Raw genomic sequence first — 25,908 nt, forward strand, 5'->3', positions numbered from 1 at the left:
TGCGGCTGCTTGTACTAGCCCAGACTGAAGCTGGTTTTATAGTGCTAGCCCGATGAGATACCATGCCGCAGTGAAGCATGAATACCCCACTCAGACACCTTATACTGACTCCGAGCCGACCAGTCCTTGTTGTACCCATTAATGCCGAGCGCCAGGCAGGGACCAACAAGTACCATATTTTAACGTCTTTTGGTATGACGCGGTTGGGGATCGAACCCGCGACCTTCCACTTTCCGGGCGGACGCTCTAACCACTATGTTTGAAGGGAAGGACAGGCCATACGGATTAACATGACCCTGACAATCATGATGTAACAATCATGATTCGTTGGAATAAACGGTATGGTACTTCCGACTTCCATTAAGTCTTTATGACCTTGAGTTATATCGAGTGTTAATGGACCACTCCACACCCTGCCTCCAGAGATATATTCCATCTACATCCCAGAATAATACACGACGAATAATCACCTGCATAAGATTCATCATGAAATTGGAGATTATACATCGTCGACATTATGGTCAATGCAGTCGTGTCGCTCTTGATCTAGCCGTCTAGACGAGATTCGGTTTCCAAAAATGGATATGGGTCTTGTTGGAGATATATTATCATTTTGAATATGTATTTGGTATTATTTTCCGCCGGCACCATATATCGTTCTGATATATGACACTCCCCTACTCCATTCTTCATTGGTACCAATGGAACTACATTCTAGCCGAGTTAAGTGTATTGCTTTATTAACGACATAGCGACGTAATATAATACGCAATTCAAGACCTCACCCTGGTATTATAAATAAACTAGAACTGACAGACAGTTGAGAGATATAGTGTAATCGGATACAAGCAATACAAAAGGTTCACATAATTATTTATCAAACGTTGATCTTTTTCAATATTTTATACAGTTAGGTATAGTGGTCTGAGACGCCTTAATTTGCTGTTCATAGTTACGTTCTTGGCACCAACAAACCTATAATCGTTAGTTCGAATCCACGTTCGTCCCAATAATGTTTCAAGGTTTGTCAGCATTAGGACATCGTTCGTGGGTTGGAAAACAGTGATAAGCGTCTTAGTTCTACACTACTCCGGGCCTTCCTCCAACTTCAGACAGACACGCATGAGTGTAACTGGAATTCTATTAAAACCGGCGTTGACCCCAACTCTCCCTTATCGGTTGTAGAATAAGATTTTTAAGACACTAAGCGATGCAGGTGTAAAATACAACTTCAAAGGGAGCAGGTGTGTATTTCTATATTTAATCTATCACAATTTATATCTAACAATGTGAGATAGACAAATTACAGTATCTTCGTCCTAAAATAAAGCTTATGAAAATGAGATACCATGCTGCCATTTAACAGTTAATCCTATAATTCCATGAGGCCGTGTGTAAGGCATGGCAACAACAAATACCACCCTCTTGGCATGACGCGACCGAGGTCGATACGCCGACCTAAGCTCTGCGGGAAGACGATCTTCCCTCTTGATCATGGTCCTAGTCTGAAGGCAGACTGAAACAATACCTTTCCTTGATAGTTTATACCCTCAAAGGATTGCTCGGTCTAGACCTGATTATCTACAGGTCGACATCATCAGCCGGGTTATTTCTGCGTACAACATTAAGCAACAAACAACCCATACACCTAAAGATACTTTGAAAATCTTATTCGCGTGATTCAGTGAATGCGTTGGTAATTTGGTTTTGGACCGCTTAGAACAATATTCCTTCAAGATCAGGTAGGGGAAGACCAGGAATAAGTTCATGCTTTGAACCCTTTGGGTGATTCGAACCCGAGACTTTGTCGTGATGAACGGTCCACTTACCAACTCGGCTACCCCATCGCCTCTGTGTTGTAAAAGTAGTACCAATATGGGGCACTCATGTTGGCAATGCTCTTGCTCCTCCTAAAGTGACCACGGGAGAGCTTAAGAGCTGACTCTAACTACAATGCGCCGTGAATCAATTCATTGTGTGAAAGGACGTTGGATGAACCGAGATGATCTTTAGCTGACTTCTCTCACTATAAGCGTTGGCTGATTGCCTCTGCACCATTGAGTCATAATTCCTGACTTAGCTCAATAATTCAGTCTCGCTCTCACGAGAAGTTACGAGAGATATTAGTCTCGTTCTCGCGAGGAGTTATTGGAAATATAAGTCTCGTTCGGAATCTAGCGCGTGATTCATCTTATCCTTGCAGGGCCTTGTACATATGGCACTGTGGCAGAGCACGTCCCCCTAACCTGTACAACCGTATAGTTATGTTAGTATTAATCCGATATCTACATTTTGGGAAATGTGAAACCAGCAGAATTCCTATGATTATCTTATTGTGCTGTAAATACAAGCTCAAAGACGTGACCCTATTTCTGAACAGATACTCCAAATCCCGCACAGATGCACAGTTTTGATTAATAAGACTTTCTCAATGATCATTGCCTTTCAAGACTGTCACGTCTCAGCTCAAACAAAAACTATAAATCTTGTCCCTCACATTTACGCCATGTTTGCCCCATTTTGGCGTTAAGGGGTGTTGAAAGAGACTCTCAGAATACCAACAGAAGGCACGTGGCAAGGCAAATGATAGACCAGCTCAAATAGCTGTAACCTATAATGATGAAGTATCTGTTCCTGATCGTTACTCGAATAAGACATGTTCCCGGATGTTAACGTCCTCGTCCCATCACCCTCTGTTATTACTTCTTTTCGTGGTTTTTAGAATTTGTTGAACATGGGAGTTAAAATTTCAGTAGTATCCAACTTCTTTGCTACAAATAGTGTTTACGTGTAGATACTGAAGTGGTTCGCAAACATGTTTGTTTGTTTGTTGTTTAACGCCGCACTCAGCAGTTCCAGCTACATAGCGGTGGTCTATAAAACATTGAGTCTGGACCAAACAATCCAGTGATCAACATCATGAGCAATCTACGCAGTTGGGATACGATGGCATGTGTCAACCAAGTCAGCGAGCCTGATCACCCGATCCCGTTAGTCGCCACTTACACGTATGGGTTTCTGAAGACCAATTCTAACCCGGGTTTATCAAACAATAGATCTTACCCGAAACGTAATATTATAAAACATATGTTGCATATTTACTGAACTATTCTCTATGTCCTTAACGGATTGTCTAAATATACGTCAAAGGAAGTACAGAAATAAATCCGCCATGTGATACTAATTATATAAATTAAATGTATCTATTCCAAAACGTATATAAGTAGAGTTATCTCCCCTGTTTACTCCAGTTTCAGCTGTTGTTGAACATCGGTGTGTTTTCCTCTGTGGATCCCAAAGACGTGAAGTCTCTTGTCACTTTCCTCTTCAACGATAACAGAAAGAAAATAAATTATTGATTAGGCACAGAAATGTTGCTAAACTGGTGTTGGGTCTTCTTCTTTCAATTCCTGCCAGGCTGGAGCCCAGTCATGACTAGGGTAATTGTTCGTCTGTCACCTCCAGTGTTGTGTTCAAGTAAACCATTTACAACCTAGTGCTGCCATCTATCGGTGGTAGAAAACACACTTCTATTTGTCCGAGACCGTAATGTAACCTGAGATGGTGTCACAGACCCACTTACAAACGAGTGCTGCCACCTACTGGCGGTCGAAAACCCACTTTTGTTTGTCTGAGACGACCTAATGGTGGTACAGAGTACCTACGTCAGAAGGATGTCGCCAACAAGTGACATTTCGGTGTGTGCCTGTTCCTTGTGAAAACGTTTTGTCTTTTTGCTTTTCTTACGTATCCAACGTTGCCCTAACAACGTACATCTTTGGTGACGTTGCCTTAACCACTAAAATAACAGGTGCAGTAAGTTTTAAAATGCAGCAGTTCTATATTTGAAAACTATACATGTGTCTGCTGGTGTGACATTGCACGCAGATAATTATAAGTTTAGCCATGGCCACTGCTGAGCTGTCACTGTTCCTGGAAGCCATTCTGTTTAGCAAGTCAGTGACTCCCATTCCCAGCTGTATTGTGCCCCGTCCTTCCCCAATTATCCCCAACGACTTTTAATAACACACATATATTATTGGACATTTAAAACGATTACGTTTTGAGACACTGAGCACATTAGCGAAGGTCCGAAATGATTGTTTTAACTGCGCCCTGACGCCCCGACTTAACGCGCCCTTACACCCAGCCACATGTTTTCCTCTCCCCGGCGGGGCGGTGTGTAGCCTACTGGTTATGGTGATCGCTCGTCACGCCAAAACCAAGGTTCGTGTCACCACATGGATACTATGTTTGGAGCCCATTTCTGGTGTCCCTGCTGTGATACTACTCGATATTACTAAACGCGGCCTAAAATCATCAACATCAACATCAACATCAACATCAACATCAACATCAGCAGCAGCAGCAGCAGCAGCATCTCCATCATCTTCATCTTTTTTTCTTCTTCTTCTTTTTCATCATCATCATCATCATCATCATCATCATCATCATCATCATCATCATCATCATCATCATCATCACCATCACCATCATCACCATCATCATCGCCATCATCATCATCATCATCATCATCATCACCATCATCTTCTTCTTCTTCTTCTCCCTCTCCTCCTCCTCCCTGACTGTGTAATAAGACCATTACAGTTGTTATCCTTGCCCAGCATTCTGCAGAAAATCCATTCAGCTTTGATACTGTGCCCATGCTTTCGTCCCTCCTTAGTCTTATTTTAGACTTCTTTACATGCCGTGGTCTACGCAATCCGAGATTGAGAAATGTGGAGACGATTGTGCATTGATTCCCCCGGCATTGTGTAAGATAGTCAACATCGTCAGTTGGTTTTGTGAGCAGAACGCTACTTGAGCATCACGAACAGATATGACTCTTCCTCCGTATTTCAAACCAACGGCTATATCCGAGCAAAAGTTCATCTCCAGAAATAAACACACATTTTACGCCATTCATTTATATAAGACCTTTTGTTGAGCCGATGAATACTGTCACATGGTAGGATTCACATAAATGTCAGCTGAAAGCATGTGCTTTCCAAATAGCTGGATGGATTTTTGAATTTCAATAATCAAATTAGGTTAATCGGAGTTCTAAATATGGAATCTGAACCAGTCGACCTGATGCCGATTGATTGGAGTAAATCCTGTGAAAGACAGTTAAGTCATGGAGAGTATCTTCTGAAATAGATGGTTATAATCGAAATAAATACGTACCTTCATAGTTGCCAATCGATAAGAGGAGGGGAATCTAGGATTGGTTGTTGTCCTGGATCTGACTAAGTCCGTGAGAAGTGTCTGTACTCTGTTGTTGCAGCAGCACTTGGAGGATCTGGGAGTGTTGCGGGGATGCTCCGCCATCAGCTTCAGTGTCATATCGATAATTGGATGGATTATTTTCACTCTGTCATACTCGTGGATTAAATGTCTTGAAAAACTGTGGAACAGTTTATCCAGCACTCGTCATAGATCAGGTGTCCTATACCTGATATTTGCTTCCGTCATGATATTGTCACACCCTTTTATCATGATGAACAGGTTATGTCCCTTACCCGTGCCAGCTTCCGCTGGGCATGCAAATCCCACAATCGCCTCTTTTGGATTTTTGTCTCATATTAATAGTCTTTGTTTTCAATGAGCTGTGAGACCTTTAGGTTTGACTGCTCGTATTGAATTTTGATCGGATCGAGCACAGTTATTATACGTCACGTCGTCCAGAGTGCATAACAAATACGTCACAGGCGAAGATTGTAACCTCCCAATATTGTTGTATCACTCCTAGTTGATTTATAGACAATATGTACGACGTAAAGTACTTTCAATATTGTAGTAATCGAAATTTTGCTTCCGTGGTGTATGAAGAGTTTCAAATCACAGCTGAAGAAAATGGTTGATTTGATGACACATCGGCATGGAACATAGTCGACCAGTCATACCAAGTTATTCATTATTTCACTTATCCTTGTAAAGGGAAATGTGTGAGCGTCGGGTGCTACCGGTAAAGCAACAGGAGCCCATCTTTACATGAACACCTGGTGTCACTACCTTCAGTGTTCAGTGCATCCATTTATAAGTTCCATTCCTAGCTTGAATCTGTATCAAGTTTCTCTATGCCACGAGGGGCGGCGGTGTAGCCTAGTGGTTAAAGCGTTCGCTCGTTACGTCGGAGATCCGGGTTCGATTCCCCACATGGGTACAATGTGTGAAGCCCATTTCTAGAGACCCCCGTCGCGATATTGCTTGAATGTTACTAAAAGCGGCCTAAAACTAACTCACTCACACACTCTATAACATGAATGCGTATAAACCAGGATACCGGATTAACAGGTGTCCATAATTGTTAGATCCAGTGGCCTCAAAGCCACTATTTTTTAATATATATTTAGGACAGTCATAAATAGCTTTGGCCTATGAGCGCCTCTAAAGGGTGTTTTGGGTCCGGTTTGAAAAATCAGCCTTAGCACTCAGATGGTCTTAACGCTGGCGCTGTTACTCTAATCTACAGTTAATACAGTCAAGGAGCTGGGATTGATTAGTGAAACGGCCCCATGAGTGTCACTGAATAGCGTCCTGGGCCCCGTTTCATAAAATCATTCTTCGTACCGCCAGTTCTTTAATACAGATTTATGACAATCCTAGTGTAAAGATGGCTTTGCGAAACGAGCCCAGGGCGCCACAGCCAGGCTCTGTGGAGCAGGTTATGCAGTTGCTCACGGCGATCGATACTCCTTTCCAATGAATCATCATCATAGCGCCTCGGTATGAACATACAACAGTGTATTAACTAGATCATCTGAACGTCCTCGTTTTGAAATAATACAGATAAATGTCAAATCCGCTACATCATGAGAGTTCTCTAGATTTGTTTGCTTGAGTCCTGGATAATTTCTCCAGAACGTGTGTACTTGATCTTCAACCGGATCAGATGAGTGGTTTGTTTATGATGTTCATTTTTCAATTACGAGTTTTGTAGGTGAAGGATAAGCGTACTCGATAGCCGGGACAGTTAAATGATCTACATCAACGTGGCAAGAAGGTGGTAAAATTTGAGGTCAATGACACTTTATGCGATATTCCAGAATATTTTAACAATATATAGGATATTAACTGAATCCAATTCAGTCTGTTTATGTCGACCTTTTCTCATATTCAAAACATCTGTGGCAGATAATTATATTTGTCATACTATATCAAATTATTAATGTTTTGTGTATAAAATGGTGATAAATGATTATTTTTTCATGATTTTGTACGTGCCAGTGAGTTGCACCAGCGTGGCATCAAGTTTGGAATGCTTGAACCTGAAGCTGTTATACCTCGCACACCATTCAAATCGGTGTACAACCTAAAGTGTTTGAACATTGATGTTGGTCAAGTGGAATTACACTGACCATATGTCCAGGTCCTGCTATCCATGCTGATTATTGATTAATATCGATGCAGGTTTGGTGATAGAAAGGAGATAGGGGACGCAGTATGTGTAAGAGTGAGTGAGTTTAGTTTTACGCCGCTTTGAGCAATATTCCAGCAATATCACGACGGGTGACACCAGAAATGGGCTTCTCACAATGTACCCACGTGGGGAATCGAACCCCAGTCTTCGGCGTGACGAGCGAACGCTTTAACCACTAGGCTACCCCACCGCCCCGTATGTGTAATAGATGCTGACGCTGTTCAGTATGCAAATCATATTCTGACACTGATACAGATGCAACTGCACAATGTTGAACATTGATGCAAGTTGGTTTTATAACTTAATTTTGAAAGCGGGATTAGGTGAGATGTAACGACGTTGAAGGTTGATTCAGGTCAGATGTATGGTGGAAACTGATGCCTTTGACATTTAACAGGTTTATAATGCTGAACACTGATTCAGGGCTACAACCTTGAACATTAATGTAGGTCCGACACTGATTCAGGTCAGACTGTACAACCTTGAACATTAATGTAGGTCAGGTTGATAATGTTGGACACTGATTCAGGTCAGATTGCACAACCTTGACATTAATGCAGGTCAGGTTTATAATGTTGGACACTGATTCAGGTCAGACTGTACAACCTTGAACATTAATGCAGGTCAGGTTTATAATGCTGAACACTGATTCAGGTCAGACTGTACAACCTTGAACATTAATGTAGGTCAGGTTTATAATGTTGGACACTGATTCAGGTCAGATTGTACAACCTTGAACATTAATGTAGGTCAGGTTGATAATGCTGAACACTGATTCAGGTCAGACTGTACAACCTTGAACATTAATGCAGGTCAGGTTTATAATGTTGGACACTGATTCAGGTCAGACTGTACAACCTTGAACATTAATGTAGGTCAGGTTTATAATGTTGAACAGTCAGACTGTACAACCTTGACATTTGTGTGAAGGTTTATAATTGAACACTAAATCAGGTCAGACTGTCAAGAACATTAATGTAGGTCAGGTTTATAATGTTGAACACTGATTCAGGTCACTGACCACCTTGAACCAGGTCAGGTTTATAATGCTGAACACTGATTCAGGTCAGACAACCTTGAAAAGTAATGCAGGTCAGGTTTATAATGCTGAACACTGATTCAGGTCAGAATGCACAGCCATGAACATTAATGCAGGTCAGGTTTATAATGTTGGACACTGATTCAGGTCAGACTGTACAACCTTGAACATTAATGTAGGTCAGGTTGATAATGTTGGACACTGATTCAGGTCAGACTGTACAACCTTGAACATTAATGTAGGTCAGGTTTATAATGTTGAACACTGATTCAGGTCAGATTGTACAACCTTGAACATTAATGTAGGTCAGGTTGGTAATGTTGGACACTGATTCAGGTCAGATTGCACAACCTTGACATTAATGCAGGTCAGGTTTATAATGTTGGACACTGATTCAGGTCAGACTGTACAACCTTGACATTTATGTAGGTCAGGTTTATAATGTTGAACACTAAATCAGGTCAGACTGTACAACCTTGAACATTAATGTAGGTCAGGTTTATAATGTTGAACACTGATTCAGGTCAGACTGTACAACCTTGAACATTAATGCAGGTCAGGTTTATAATGCTGAACACTGATTCAGGTCAGACTGTACAACCTTGAAAAGTAATGCAGGTCAGGTTTATAATGCTGAACACTGATTCAGGTCAGAATGCACAGCCTTGAACAATTATGCAGGTCAGGGTAACAATGTGGCTTATTAATATTGTCTGGTTATAAAACAGATCCGAATTGTACCAGGTACATGTAGGAGAGCTAGGCGAAAATTGAATCTGTGTCCGATAGCATGAACATCGACCCGCACTGGGGATACGGCAAGTGCTAAATCCACCGACTTACAGTTAATCCAGCAGGTCACTCGGCCAATAGGTCCTACTCAGCTGGTGCAAAATGCTGAGGGACCAATTCTGTCTGAGAGATCATTGTATTTCCGGCTTTTCAAGTAAGGCTAGTCAAAAAATATTTGTTTCTCGTTACTTTAGAAAAATGTGACATGGTTGACAGAACGGATTTGGTTTGTCGCTTAGACATTTAAAAAGGTACAATTGATCTTTATGTACCAACTTATCTCTTTTCGCCACCCATTCTGCAGATCGAATTGTTGCCAGACAGAAACGTAAATATATCTAGGTGAAATCGCAATGACTTACGCGCAGAAATTACTTTTCGCGGCAATCCATCGCTCCTCCCGATAGAGTTAATTGCCCTTTATCAAAGGGAAGCCACTCTGGTCAACCAGACGTTGAGTTTCCTGGCCTTTCATAACATGGCGAAATGCAGCCAGATATCCACAGAGAGCCACAAAATGAAGGAAGGAACTAAATTGGACATATTCTGGCAAAAATAACCTGTTGCATATTGGAAGGGAAAAACAGGCGGTTTCCTCGTGAACTATTTCCAAATATGATTTTGGGTGTCAATTATTTTGAAAATGATAACAATTATCAAATTCATTTCGTCATATTCCCAATGGTCATTTCGGTCGCTGACATTCAAGGAAGTACCAGCCTGACTTGATCTATGTTCATATTCATTGGTAAATGACCCCAACAGATTTTTCTCCGTCAGCTATATTTTGCCGAGAAACATTCATTGTACAATGAATAGGGATGCTGAGGTTTATGTAGAAGGTAATTATATTCCGTATCCTGCCACGTCCTTCTCTTCGTGATCCATGCAACACGTCACTAAATCACAGATGCTTGCATGTTGTTTTACGCCACACAGAGTTATATGCCCGCTATATGAAGGTGGTTGGTTGGTTGGTTGTTTAACGCCGCACTCAGCAATATTTCAGCTATATGACGGCGGTCTGTAAATAATCGAGTCTGGACCAGACAATCCATCAAGATCATAAGCATAAATCTGCGCAATTGGGATACGATGACATGTGTCAACCAAGTCAGCGAGCCTGACCACCCGATCGTGTTAGTCGCCTCGTACGACAAGGATGGGTTGCTGAAGACCAATTCTAACCCGGATCTTCACGGGTCGCTGTGTGAAGGAGACTCTATATCATATTAGTAATACGACATTCTAGACATCAACAGGACAACAGCTGTCTCTTGACCTGCAATGACTGTATGTCAGAGCACAGCAAGAACCTGACAGCGACCAGAGTCCGTACTGTCTAACCCTGGAGAGAACCGCGAAGCATGGCAGCACCAATCCTGTGTCATTCTGGCGTAGGTGTTTGTTATGGAATCGGCTTCCTGCATGTCACTTGACGTGATGATGGGATATTCATTGTTCTGCCTAGTGTTTTCTAAATGCTGTAATTTATTCCAGTTTTGGTCTCTAAGACATGTTTTATGCAACACCTGGTCTCCACGGTATCCGCTGTACAGATGATAATCTCTAATGTATGTTTTATTCAACATTTAGTCTGTGCTGTATGTTTTATTCCACTACTAATGTCAGTGTTAAGTTTTATTCCGCAATCCCTGGATATGTTTCATTCATCATTTGGCATATATATTATGTATTATTCAACATTTGGTGTATATATTATGTTTTATTCAACATTTGGGGTACATGATATGTTTTATTCAACATTTGGTCTATATGGTATGTTTTATTCCTATTCTGATCTCTAAGGTATATCTTCATACAAAATCTGGCCTCTAAGCATGTTATATTCCCATTTAGTCTCTATGGTTTAGTCAAATCCGATTTGATCCCTTTACGTTTAATTACACACATGCTGTCTACGGTATGTTTTATCCCTCTCGGGTTACAGCAGATGTTTTAATTCCACTCCTAGTCTCTAAAGCATCTTCTTTTCGAGTCCAGGTCTATATGTAAGTTATGTGTATGCCATTCTTTCTCTCAGTTTTATGTTCATTCAACTGGGTCGGTGGGGTAGCCTAGTGGTTAAAGCCGAAGGCCTGGGTTCAATCTTCACATGGGTACAATGTGTGAAGCCCATTTCTGGTGTGACCCGCCATGATAATGCTGGAATATTGCTAAAAGCAGCGTAAAACTAAACTCACTCACTCACTCATCCATTCAACTGTTTGGCCCTATCTCGCTCTTTGTATGGTTTCCGCATATGTTTGGATAACTAAACTATCATATATTACTACTCATATCCCGGACGTGTTTTATTCTGAGTTACGTTTCGAGCGTTGTGTTACTAGTGAGTGAGTGAGCAATATTCCAGCTATACGGCGACGGTCTGTAAATAATTCATTGAGTCTGGACCAGACAATCCAGTGATCAACAGCATGATCATCGATCTGCGCAATTGGGAACCGATGACATGTGTCAACGAAGTCAGCGAGCCTGACCACCCGATCCCGTTAGTCGCCTCTTACGACAAGCATAGTCGCCTTTTGTGGCAGGCATTGGTGGCTGAAGACCTATTCTACCCCGGATCTTCACGGGTCGTCGTGTTACTAAGATTGTTGTGTTCGTACAATATATGAATAAAGTTCCGGTTGGTCGTCCGAATTAATTCCACATTTCGTTCCTACTTTAAATGTTTTTCAACTCGTGGTCTCAGGGTATGTCATGTCATGCGTGTTGTTGAAAATAACGTTCATTCGCCTGTACGTCTGTGAGGTATATTTTATTCAACGATAAACGTCGAAGTCAGCCTCTAGGATGCTTCCGAGTACGTCATGGGATTTGTATTCCACAGATTCCTGTCGGGGCTCCGTACACTCCTATCTGAAAAGGAAATGTTTGACATGCGCCATTATGACATACGCGCTTACAATGATCTAAAATAAAGAAACGTGTGATGTTGAAATAACTTTAAAGTGTCAAAGTCTGCACATGCCAAATGTGATGTTTAAACATCTTTGAAGCGGCACATAAGTCTATACATGTCAACTCACCAGATATTGCTGGATCTAACAAAGCTAATAATGCTCTATGCTGTCGACCCACCACGCGTGTGAGTGAATGAGTTTAGTTTTACGCCGCACTGAGCAATATTCCAGGTTTTGGGCGGCGGTCTGTAAATAATTGAGTCGGAAATTAATTTAGAAAATACTTGAGCAAAATCATCATGCTAAATGACCCGAAAGCTCTGTTTTACTTCATGGGGAAAATATGTATGTGTTGACAACATTCGAAAACATATGGCGTTAAAAATATATCGGTGCTTTACTATTTTCAAACCATTTGTTGAAGATGCAGGGTGGAGTTTGTTTAAAAAAAAAAATTAAAAAAAATTCCATTTATCATGTAGGATTATTTGAAAAATCCATTACAGCCGGTTAGCGTTGATTATTAAGCGGACCGAAGATATCTAGAGTTCTTCCCGAAACTTGAACTGAGCCGGAAGGCAATGCCATTTCATGATAAGTATTGCTTGATTCAAACGTAAACGGGTAATTGTATATTTACAGCCATGTAAAACAGTTGCTTATTGTGTTTGGAAGAATAATACTGACGCCTTCGACGTCGCCTGAACGTCTGCGACGGGAAAACGCATTCACTGCTTAGCACAGGAGGATTCTCAGAATGTCCTGTAGAACGTATGATAACTTTCTCGGGGCTTCAGTCCCTGGTATATTGAATACAGATGGAACTGGCATCCCAGGAGACGCCAGTGGGAATTACAGTGTTCAACATCCGGAATCGTCAGCCTCGGCAGTTTGATGTCGCTATCTAAAATGGTAGATGTTATAAAATCGATATTTATTAAACACGATATGGCCCATATTATGTCTATGTTGTTATCTTGGTCAACAGAAAACCGATGGTTTGGATGGACGAATGATATATCTTAATGAAGGTTGTCTAATTGACTCAAACGTCAACCATGTGTATGGCAAGATTGTATACGGTGTGATAAAATACCCTCTGACCTATTTCAGGGAATATTCAGAGATTTTAACAATCCTGTACTGAAGACGTTTGGCATTTTCAATCATGTACATGGTTGATTTTGAAGTTCTGTAGTAATGGAAAGTTCCAACAAGTTTGTTGGCAATCAATCTAACGTGATCTGATGGATGGATGGGTCTACCGTAGCTTAGCACATTTCAATCAGGGGCCAAGGTCACCAGAGGCCATGTTATCAACAAGGTGGGAATATCCATTACAGTTCGCTTGGTTACAGGGCAATGTTTAATCATCGACCATAAATTATTAACCTCTCCATCAATTCTTGACAGATAATTCATTTTTGTCCAATGTCAAGGTCGCCGTCAAGATTATATTCTTCACAAGTCGGACACATGATCACTTGGAAACGAGTGTAACCAGGACAATGTCATATCCCACCGAGACCAAATAGTGTTTGCTTTTTATCATTTGGAAGGGTTTTTTTTAAATCTGTATGTGGTGCTATTTCTATCACGTAAAGTATCTGCCACACGTATCTGCCGTATACGGCCTTCGAAATGATTACATCAGTATTCATACCTCATACATGGCCCTTTAAGATTAAACGAAGAGGGGGAATGTTAATGATTTTGATATAGATCTGATTGAAATAAAAAAAGTAATCTGAACAAACACAGAGTCAAAAACACGAAATGAGTACAAGGGTTTGATGTCATAAACGGCCACTTAATATCTTCGGCTGAATAAAAAGACTTGACTTGACTGTGTGTCGGGATGTGAATGTGTTAGATGGTGGTGTAGGGGGGGATACCGGTTTGGGGAGGGTGGATGGGTAGGGTACATGCCAAATGAAGAAATTTGTTCGACCCCTTCCTCCTAACCTGCTGGTACCTGTATTTCCTGTCAATTAATATTAAGCGTTTCTTCTGTTAATTGTTATTACCCGGGGGGTTTTGTATTTGGTATTATCCGTGTTTCCTATTACTTGGTGTTTCTCATTTTTACTTTTACTTGGTGTTTCCTTGTTTCTAGTCATTTGGTGTTTCCATCCTCTTTCCTGTTACTTGGTGTTATCCTCAGACTTGTTACCTGGTATTTTCCTTTTCCTATTACTCGCGTTATTCGTGTTACACCGCGTAATTTGTGTTCCTGTTACTCGCGTTGCTATACTTCGTCTGTATTTTGCCAGACGTAGATATATTTAATGGTAAACAAGATCCGCTCGTGATTGATAATGATAATGACACCAGGTGTTCACAAAACTATTCATCAAAGCCTTCTGTTTAAATATAAACCTTCGCACGCAGAGTTCAATGACCCTTTTAAACGGACCCTTAAAAATCCATCGACTGTACAGGAAATAGTTCTCTTTCAAGTAATTGCAGATGGAGACATTCTCAAAGTGTGACAAACCTCTAACGCAAATTGCAAGTTGTATCCTTGGGCTGTCTTTGATTCTAAAAAAAAGTCCATAACTTATCCGAAACGCAATTGAAACTCCCAGGGCATTCAAGGAGTAGATGACTACTCTTCGAATGCCCAGAAGTTGAAAAACACTCCTTATCTTCTCACGAAAGACAGGCGAAGAAAATGAATCTGACGCCCAAACATCTCAAGGAAACTCTTGTGGGAATACAGTGATGGACGAATTATCGCCATTTTCATTGCAATCATATTTCGCAACGATAAAGAATCTCCACTCTGGATATCGAAGTACAGGTCCAACACCATTCTTGTCATAGTTGTCGTGTCTAATCAAAATCTACGGTTTCTACAGATTTCATTTAGCATCGTAATGACATATCATTGAATTAAGTGTCACATGTGTTCATGTCTGTAACAACAGAACCTTTTCATGTTCAGGAATTATTTGATTAATGTGGAAAAAACAGCAACAAAGATACGCTAGCAGATGATGGCTTTGTTTGTTCAACGAATGTTGGTTACCGAAACAGGTTCGAATTGATTATTAGTTTATCGTTGGTCCAATGAGTTTTGTATTCAATATTATAGCACAACGTCACATCCCCGGTAACCTCGCCTAATCTCACCCACCCACAAACACAGAAATACCACTCCCGGTTTCCTCAAACGTCCCTAATAGCCATTTTACGACATTCAAAAACGCATCTCACTTCCGTTTTAGCTATCTTATCCACACATCGTTCTTACCTGTTACAGGTGAGCTGCACGTGCCGCTAGAGGTGTGTGGAGCTGTGGTGAAGCGCGAGCTGGACTTCTGGCAGGTGAATGAATATGAGATCCGGGCCTGTTGCTGGCGCCATTACCGCTCCTACATAGAGAACCAGAGAATACTCGACTCCTTCAACCACTCCCTCAGGAAGGAACAGGTGAATGTGGACCTGAAGGCTCTCACCGGCTGGACGTATTGGCAGACCAAGATATGGCTCATCCTAGATCATCCCAGGACGTCCAGGGCAGCTATGGTAAGAAGGCGGTTAACTTAGATACAGTGATATGCCGTGTGATGAGCTTCATGTAGGAAATATGGCGGTAATTCGCTGCGAGGAGCTTATGGTTACTAATATTTGACATTCAGTGTTATGATCTGCGTGTGGTACTGGGAGATATTAAAATGTGTTGTCAGGAGCTTAGTTACGATGACGTGCAGTCTTATGAGCTGCGTGATAGTGGAAGTTACGATGACATGCGATATTTCGAACTTGAAGTCATATCGTTAATGCACGATCAGGAATGTTTTCAAATGTGCTGAGTCAGCTCTACAAGAAATAAATGTTAGGCGAAGACATTAAAGTTTACCCCTACCGTGTTGCAAAATGACATGTTATACTCACAATGTTTTCAATGAGGTCTCTCTGTACAATGTGACCTGGTTAATTTACACCCTGCCAAAACAAACGATCGTTTTGAATTGCGAAGTGCAATTAAAGGCGCACTATTCTAACATCTTTCATTGTTGGAACTCTGATCCTGAATTTCTAGGGATTCAATGAGTGATGCTTTGAAAGATGTTTCCTAATATGGTTACCAAATGGCAACTGAGCTCATGAACTTGAAGACGTTTCAGATGAAGTCGCAACTTTTAACCTCACTGAATTAAATGGAACTAGGGTGTTTGTTCTCCGTTGTATTCTGTCGACACAGCTTCTGTGACAGCGAACTGGCAGCGCATCACGGAAGAAATACCATCGAGAAAGTGACTGCACGAGACATGATGTCTTTGATGTCGTACCGACGAGGCGTCCACCTCACACCTCCTCTGCAAGGGCAGGTCGTTCAATATTTGATGAAGAAACTGCAACTGAACAATTAGCCCCATGCTGCAAGGCTGTTCTCTGTACACAAATCTATACGAAAGCTGAACTCTCATAGGGCACAGCCAATCACCATGGCCTGTCCATCAATCTGGTACCTTTGCCCCTCTACACCAGCACTCTGTTGTTAACATTGTTCCAGTATGACCCGCATACCAATCCAAAGATCTGAACCCGAGATTCTTCAAATCAATTTGTGATCAGCGATCAAAGAATATTAAAAACATGTTGTAAATGACTAAGTCCAAAGTTAGGCCAAGCGTTTAATGCTTAAACGGTCGAGCGATATCTGATACCGTGGCGTTTTCTTCTCAATAAAGGAACAAGTCGTTAATCGATGTAACCAGACAATGATGAGTGCAAGAAGGTCAACTGCAATACCATTACTGAGAGGTAGGATAATTTTCCACTCGTAATGAGCGAACACACGTTAAACTCTTATCAGATTACTGGCTGGGAAAGATCTGACTTAACCATATTCAGTGCAGTGGAACCCTATTTACCCAACAGGTAGAGTATTCGAACAGTTTTGTGGCGAATATTTAATAACTGTAGCTGACAATGTCTCATGTTATAGCTATAATTGGAATCTTTTGGGCCTCAATCATTATGGTAAAAGGCTTAACGCTGGAAGATTTCAGAGTTAAGGGGAATTCTGACCCAATAAGACCTTATACTATTATATTATTTAGATCGTATAGACCTTGTGTTGCTCACTGACGTTGAATGAAGATATAGTCAATATCCCATTGCCTAATGCTCGAAAGCCAATCGTGTTTTTTGCCGCTTTACTGATGTGGTTAGATTGAAACAAGAAAAAAAATGCTCTGAATCAACAATTATAATTCCGTGCAATTTTCCGAAAGTGATTACTGAAAATTGGTTGATGTTCGTTTTTGGCACTGAAGTTTGGCATTGATGGAGCGCTGCTCGTTGTCTATCCCTCTACAGTGGGCTTTTTTCACAGAAGACCAAGATGGACAACCGTCTGACAATTATTCAGATAAGTTCTCGTTGCATCTCGGGGGGTTATGTGATCTTGAATGGTGGCTAGGGAAGGGAGAGAGAGGGGATGGAGAGGCGGAAAGATGTCACTCAGAAGTGTTCGTCTGGAGGTGAGGTCCAACACCACGGGAGCACGTTGAATAATTTATGAACACACACTCTGTTATCTATACGTTTTACCTTTAAGGACAAATCCACATCATAAGCTTAGAACCACACTCTTCATGCCGGTTACAGCTTAAAGCAGGCATTTGAGCTCTGTGGCTCATTCGCGGATCTGCTAGCATTGAGTTCTAATCCCCAAATCTCCTTCCTGTGTTTCATTAAAGTGGTATTGGCCTACCATCAGAGTCACTGAAGGCTTCCATTCAAAAGCATATTATGGTGCCGATAAACCAAACATCATAAGCAGGGCAAATTTGGGATTCGAACCACGATCATGTTCTCCTGTTGTACAAGATGCATCAAATGACAACTCTACCATATCATATATTTTAATATACACTTAAAGATCCGGGTGAGAACTGGTCCTCAGCTATCCATGTGACTCACAGGATAAGGTGGTCAGGGTCGCTTAACTGGCTGATGCATGTCATCGTATTCCAAATGCGTAAATGCTCATGATATCAATCACTATGTTGATATAAAGGATTAGTGAATGCTCTGATTGCTTCCAAGAATAGGCTTAGGATGTTTGTCAAGGATGCATTTCCATCTGTACAACTGACTGTCTCTGTTGAAAGGTGTATTAACCTGGTTGTACTTAGGTTAACATACGAACAAGTCAAGATGTCTAATACCTCGGTCTTCGTGTTCTTTGCATTCTGCTGCAATCTTCTCTGCATCCCCTTGCAACGAAGGCACAGCTGCCCCGTGAGATGGATCAAATTCCCAATAACATGGGTGTCTTAATGGACGTGTAGATATTGAGTATCTCGTTTGGGCATTGGACATGACTTCATACAGGTTGTCTGGGTATTTTTGAACAATTTCTGAGGTTTGAATATAGGCTTTTAATCTGCACGTCTCGGAACCACTGATGGGAGTATTGAATTGGACGGATTTAGCCGAGCCATGCCCGGTTGTTCGTTGAGCCAGTTTAACCGATGGCTACAATCTATCCTGCCTCGCCTCCAAACTGCATCAATTCCCAGCTAGCAAATCGTAATTCGTTACATTCCTCTCATACAAACGGCCAGATATCGATCTCTTGTCGTCCAAAACACCAACTTTCTGGAAAAAAGAAAGATTGACGATATTATAAATAGGACGAGACAATACAAATAAGGGAGCATCATTAGAGAACGTCACACACAGGAGATTAAATTGTAATATGTAGCTGGGTGAATCACCACATAACCTTACACGCTCGACACCTTCTTCATCTTGTGTCCATGCACTCCACACACAACGAACAAAAGCTGATGTGAAGTGACTGATGGTATTAATTAGTGTATAATGCGATTTAATTTTTTAAAATCCTTGGATCCATCACATAGTGTGAAATAGGGTAAGAGGTATTTTTTTAAATCTCAAGTCATCCATTTGTTGATATCCAGAATGGTTTGAAACTCAGGTGAACAGTGTTGATTTGATTAATAGGAGCAGTGGTATTGGGCTGCTTTCGTTTCGTTTTTTGGGTTTTTTTTCACAATGTTGGTCAGTGGGACAGGTTCCTTGATTTTAACAGAGGAGGAAGGCATTACTTCTTGCTTTGTCGGTGTTGTGTGAGGTATCACTTAGGACCATGCAGTAGTTAAAGGCACCTTTACCTTTCGTGATTACTTCTACTAAAACAAGTGTGCAAGACAAATGTGAGTGTGGCTGTTTGAGGCGGTGTGTTCCGGTAGCTGAAAGGTAACGATGGTTATTGTGACATTGGACACATACATGTGCTTTTATAGGTGAATGTTCTTAGGTGACATTTTTCAATCGGGTATTATGTGATATTCCATAATTTTTACAGTAATACTGTATGGGTCTGAGGTGACTTTCGATGTTGTTGTACAGTCGGGTCTGAGGTGACATTTCGTTTTGCGGGTTTAATTTGACAGTTTGTGTTGTACAGACAGATCAACTTAGGCATTCCAAGTTGGAATGCAGATCTAAGGTGACACCCCGCGTTGTACATACGGGTCTTAGTAGACATTGACAGTTGTACAAACGGACAAAGGTGACATGAGAGTTGCACAGGCGACACTTAGGTGAAACTCCGGGTTGCACAGGCGACACTTACTCCGGGTTGCACAGGCGACACTTAGGTGAAACTCCAGGTTGCACAGACGAGTCTGTGCTGACATGCACTGATGTTCAGATGGATCTAAGCTTGCAGTCAGATTTGTACAGATGGGTCAAAGGTGACATTCTGAACTCTACAGGCGGATCTGAGGTGAAACGTCGTCTTGTACAGGCGGTTTTAAGTTGCCATTCAGAGCTGTACAGGCGGATCTAACCTGGGATTATCAGTCCATGTTTTATGTGTCTATATGGGCATTCGAAGTTCTACATGATGGTCTAATTTGACATGCCATGTTTTTTCTTGCAGGTCTAATTTGACATGCACTGTTGTCGGACGTCCTATCATTTAGAGATGCATACCTCTATATCCAGTCTTGCACCTCCACATCCGACCAGATGGTTTTGGTTATAGATGCCCGTCACAGACCTCCGCTGCCTAGTGTCACAATCACGTGCGCTATATTATCAATGATATGTTATAGGTTCCCCTTAATGTCCCATGCCACCAAGCCATGTCAACTGGGAAGGTTTCAAATCTCGCGAGATCCTTCAATTAGAAGGACCTGAACGTGCAAATCCTGGCACTGTGACGTCATATATTGTAGCCATCATTGGACGAGCACCGGTCTGATGCAATACTGCAATCTCTCCGCAGGTCTGAGGCGTTATTTGATTGCTTCAGCTCGTAATTGATCGTGGTTTTATTACTCCACCTCTCACAACCCTCCTCCCAACATTATTTCTTTCCCCGACCGGTCTCGTCCCTCGATTAGTCTACATCAATACCAGCTTCCTTCATTGTTTCCCAGCATCGCTGGCTGAAAATGGGGGAGAGAGGGGGACGCTCGCATCAGTCCTCACTTGACTTGAACGGCGTCTTGGAATGAAACACTATCCACTTTATTGACAACTTGAGAAGAACTATCTTCCCTTGTCTGTTATCTATTACTCAAAAATGAAAAATACTACCAATAGATGGATGTGCTTTATTGAAAACATCCTTTACCGACATGGAAACACTAATATCTGGGATGAAGAAAGTTTCCACACGTTTATACCCGTTTGCGTGATCTGGTTGTTCAGAAAAGCCAAACAGGTTTGGAAAGGTGAGCGAAACGAAGATTCCATAAATTATTCATAAACAAGTGGAACTTGGAATGTCATTTATCAAACCTACCAAGGAAACAGTACTTGAACTTGTCACCGACTACCGAACAAATAAAGAGGATGGATTGAAACACCTGTCGTGAACTGGTCTCTGCATTCTGAAACCATAATCACCTAGGTGACCATTCCTTATTTTATATGACCATTTCAGCATGAATTCTTACATACTACATATTATGAATGAAATTACCTCCCTAGTACAATCCCACAAAATAATTGTTTTAACGAAACGTGTTATTTCGGTAGAGTGATTGCAACAAATATTTGACAAAAAACACTTGCTATTCTGCTTACCTCAATATACTATGGAGGTTCTCTTAACGGACTAGGAGCGCCGCCCCACTAGTGAATTGAGTACAACGCCACTGTATTTAGACTTTCAAGTATATCAAGACATCTTGAGTTTTTAAAACCGTGAGCATGCTGCCGATAAAGCAAGCATAATTCAATATCATGCTGCCGATAAAGCAAGCATAATTCAATATCATCTTTTTTTATTCATTATCTTTTACTGGGAATCTGTTTTCGAAATCCTTATTGATGACTGCATTATCCAACCAATGAACATCCAAACTGGTTCAATTTTTGCAATGTTAAGTTTAGTAAAACTGGATCACATCAAACAAATCAAAACACAAATACACACCTTACTTTCCGTCATATAACGGGATCGGGTGGTCAGGATCCCTGACTTGGTTGACACATGTCATCGTATCCCAGTTCGATAGATCGATGCTCATTTTGTTAATCACTGGATTGTCTAGTCCAGACTCGATTCTTTACAGACCGCCGCCATATAGGTTGAATATTGCTGAGTGCAGCGAAATATGCATAATGGCCGAAGCTGAGATTTACAGAAACTGTTTTCGTGATTAAAACATAATTATACATAATTTTAATTGAAAATTTGGGATTATGTTTCTGATGACTTTATCTTTCACCCAGTAAGTTATTGCAATTCACACGTATTCTCCTTTAAAGTACAACCAACCAACCAACATAAACCCACAATCGATTGTATTCTGAACTTGTGTTCAGCAACACATACGGAGGGATGCCTTTTGGATCTGGTGGACAGCCTCGGTGACCTCCCTACCTGCGTGTCAGTGTACCCCAATCACTGGCTCATTTGCTCCTGTCGCAGTTATTATCAATATAGGATATCTGGGACCCAGCTGACGGCGGCGTGTTGCACTAACAAACGAACACTAACCAGTATCAGTCATAGATAATACCCCTAACACTAACCTGTATCAGTCATAGATAATACCCCTAACACTAACCTGTATCAGTCATAGATAATACCCCTACAACAGATGTGTACAAGAATCTACCTCCTTGTTGTGGGTCTGCTACTTACGAGAAACACGACAGTCAATGTGGTCTGTCTGATAGCAGGTGTTGGAGTCAGATTAAAATACAGGCTATTATTCCGGTTGGAGCCAATGGCACACTTATATACTGACACCGCCTCATTCGGAGTCATCTGCTGCCGGCGAGGTTACAACCCAATGTCATACGGATGAGGGGACGTATGTTTTGTATTTGTGCTGTCTCCGAGAGAGAATTCTTGACAGAATTTACGAATATAGAGATATATCTGACCTTGGAGAGTTGGGGATCAAGAGAAGTATTTGAATTCCTTTCTAAAGTAGAATTTTATGTCAGAGCTTGCGTCCGTCAGAAAACACTATAGTGAATATAGGAACGACCGTGGTCTTGAATGCCCGGTGTGCACTTATGATAGATAGATCCAATTATTTCTATGATTTGACAGATTAAAATAAATAAATGAAGCAAACAGTGTCCGGGTGATCCTGGCACAGTCAGCATGGATCAGCAAATCGTCAGCTCAGGGACCTTGCCCACTTACACGCAGCCATACAGGGAATGGAATTCTCCAAAGAAGCTTTCCCAAGGACTGTTCGGAGAATGTGAAGACTACCAAACACTACAGCTTTCTGCATTACCCAGAGTGTCAGAAGGGCCGTGGCTCTGGCAGCAGAACGGCATTTAGAAGTGACACTCATAAAAGCGAGAATTTATGGATGGACTTTAGCTGGCTTCCCTTGTTATCTTATCACTGTTGTTGCTTCACGTGGACATACTTCTATATAGCTGTCTGTTTCGTAGTCTTCCATTCACCTGATGAAGGAGTAGGAATATACCCCGAAACGTCATGTCCCTCAAAATAGAAGTTGAAAACTCGGGTACTCTCCAAATGTCAGTCAAGAGACGGGAACGTGCCGAACCGAAGGCAGCAAGAGTCAGACAACTAGGTACTCGGGATGCAAGCGCGATGTTGGTAAGCAAGGTCCGCATATTTACCATATTTTACCTGAATCCTGTCAATCACACCAATGTTTCAAAAGAGACAGAAAATAATCATCATCATCATCATCATCATCATCATCATCATCATCATCATGTATAACCGTTCTTTTTGTGTGAACCAATTCATGGGACATTCTGGAGTTGGCCGAACGCGGTCACCCACCCACCTATACTCCGCCGCCGGCGTCGATTATTTCCTGATTTGCGACCCAAGACAACACGGTCAGAAGTACCACTGGGCATGTCTGGTCAGCTAATGTCAGTCATCACTAGATGCTTCAAATCAGACAAGCCAACAGAGAATCAACATCTGTCTGAGACCCAAAGGATGCCTGTACGGCATCAGCAACTAAACAAACCTTATCGAGTCCATGTAAACAAGAAAGACATCAACTTATATCTTTCTCCGTGTTAAACATTAAATGGCTGTAAACTACACTTGCCGTTCACACTTTGCCAGTAACTGAGGTGATATATATCTGATGCACGCCCGTTTGTAAATGTATATGTAGATCTACGTTATGTAATCAATACAACTAGATCTAAATCATTTGGCGTATAAAGGATAGAAAAACATGCCAAGAGGGTGATAAAATTCTGTGGAAGTGGATCCAAACTGAAATATGGCAGTTCATTAATCAAGATATACAATATTGGTTGATAGAGTGAATATACTTTACGTAACAATCAATAATACGCTATCAAAATAATATACTGGCTGTATTAAACCGACTATTGATATTTCGATCAACGTCTCGCGTAGATGGTGTACGATGCCATGCAATGAACCAGTACATCGAAATTCACCCCCGATCTATTGAGTTGCTTCTCACAACATAAGTTAGACTAACAACAAGTCTCTGAAATGAACATATTTTACTGAAAAAAGTTCATAGTAAAAACAAATAAAATATAATGAAAAGGAGCCCTGAGACTTTCTTCATTTTCAGAAGCTGAGGAAATCTAGACTTGCCACATTTTCTAGACTTGCGTGGGCTTTCTTGGATATATTTGCTTCATGGTCTGAACGACAGACTAAACATAAGTCTGTGGTGATGTGTCAAATATGATTAAACTGTGACAAACAAGAACACACATGGAACATTTATGTGAAGGAAGTAAAGTTGGAAATCTGTCTGTCAAACAACAGCAGACATGGAACATTTATGTGAAGGAAGTAACGTTGGAAATCTGTCTGTCAAACAACAGCCAGAAGATATTAAGAAGATACTCCTGTGTCAAATCCATTATGTCAAATACAATTAGATTCAATGAGATGATATGACGACGATGAAAATATAATTAGACCGAAGAATTCAAGAAAATGCTAAAATCAGGTACATCCATCTTTCATTCGTTTACAGTAAGCCCGCAGCTAGGAAAATTAATTTAGAACATTAAGACTTTCAATGAGATTTAGTTGGCATTTAAATCAATCCTCTCGAGAGCACGTGCTCCAGATTATGCACATACAAAAAAATAAACGTCAAAGAATTCAGCGCACACATCAAAATCCTCTTCATTTGCATAATCTCTTTTTATTGACTTCATTACATCGGCAATATTTTACAAGCGGGCTACCATTGTTGCCATGTGTCTGGATTCTCCCAGTAGAACAAATATCACACTTCATGTTATTTATAGCCAATCAACTACAACCCCATGAGAGGTTCAGACAGAAGTAAGTTGATAGCATACCGACTGTTTCACTTGATTACCATACCATACAAGCTTCAGATGAACATAATTTTGTTTTATTTTGGAAAACTGGTTTCCATCAGGTTGCTGAAAACACTTGTATTTGTTTACGATTGATACCATTAATTCGTTAAATGGCGGTGAGAGAAGCTCCTTCTGACGGTCATTTCTGTGCTGTGTTCCATGTGACTAAGAAGGTTACAACAAGGGCAGGCTTTGACCTAGAGTTAAAAACTGACGTGAGTCATTCTTGCAACGTATCATTGGCCTTTTGCACGCCTTCTCCCGACAACCCGGCTTCATATCCGAAAAAAGTGAAACTTTTATTTCCTCGTCTCAAATTCCATTAATCAAAATTATGTCTGTTCCCTGCGTGGCTGGTTTGAATGTACGTGCATTATGTATCATTCGGATCTGTTGGTGGAGCTAATTTGTGATCAGGACACACGAGATGAGTGTTTCGCTCTGTGCACACCCCATGCGCCACTATGTCGCGCATGGTGTCTCCCCCTCCTCTCCTCCCCCCCCCCAAACTAACCGTCCTTAATTAGAGAATCATTCCCCAGTCAGCCTTAACATTGATTAGCCAAACAGTTCAACATATTTTCGATGGTGTAAGAGGGGAGACCCGTGTTAACCCACTACAGCTAACCCGAGGCAGATGGACACTATGAATCTCCTAGCGTCAGCAAGGCGGGGATGTCAATATCGTTCATAGGAAATCATTGGTGGTCGGTTGGGAGACATGTTTTAAGGATTATTTCTGTTGACTTAGAGCTCAGTATTACGTCTTTCATTATTTCTGTTTTAAAGGGGTCTGTACTCTATCGGAGTTGTCAACAAGATCTGATTGAATCACAGCATGCCTGCTATTATATGAGAGGGCACAGAGATGGGCGCTAACT

The 25,908-nt window shown here is 41.2% G+C and overlaps 1 protein-coding gene across 1 annotated transcript in view; it reads left to right on the top strand.

The window, feature by feature from the left end:
* Window positions 1-25,908, top strand: part of LOC124290753 (potassium voltage-gated channel protein Shaw-like) — an 87,061-nt gene that overhangs the window by 54,436 nt on the left and 6,717 nt on the right. The window contains exon 2 of the mRNA XM_046727569.1: window positions 15,447-15,712. Within this exon, the coding sequence (XP_046583525.1) occupies window positions 15,447-15,712 (266 nt within the window). The remainder of the gene's footprint in view (window positions 1-15,446; window positions 15,713-25,908) is intronic.

This window comes from Haliotis rubra, unplaced genomic scaffold, assembly GCF_003918875.1.
Source record: "Haliotis rubra isolate DU_JTF1 unplaced genomic scaffold, ASM391887v1 Scf473, whole genome shotgun sequence".
Taxonomy (NCBI): Eukaryota; Metazoa; Mollusca; class Gastropoda; order Lepetellida; family Haliotidae; genus Haliotis; species Haliotis rubra.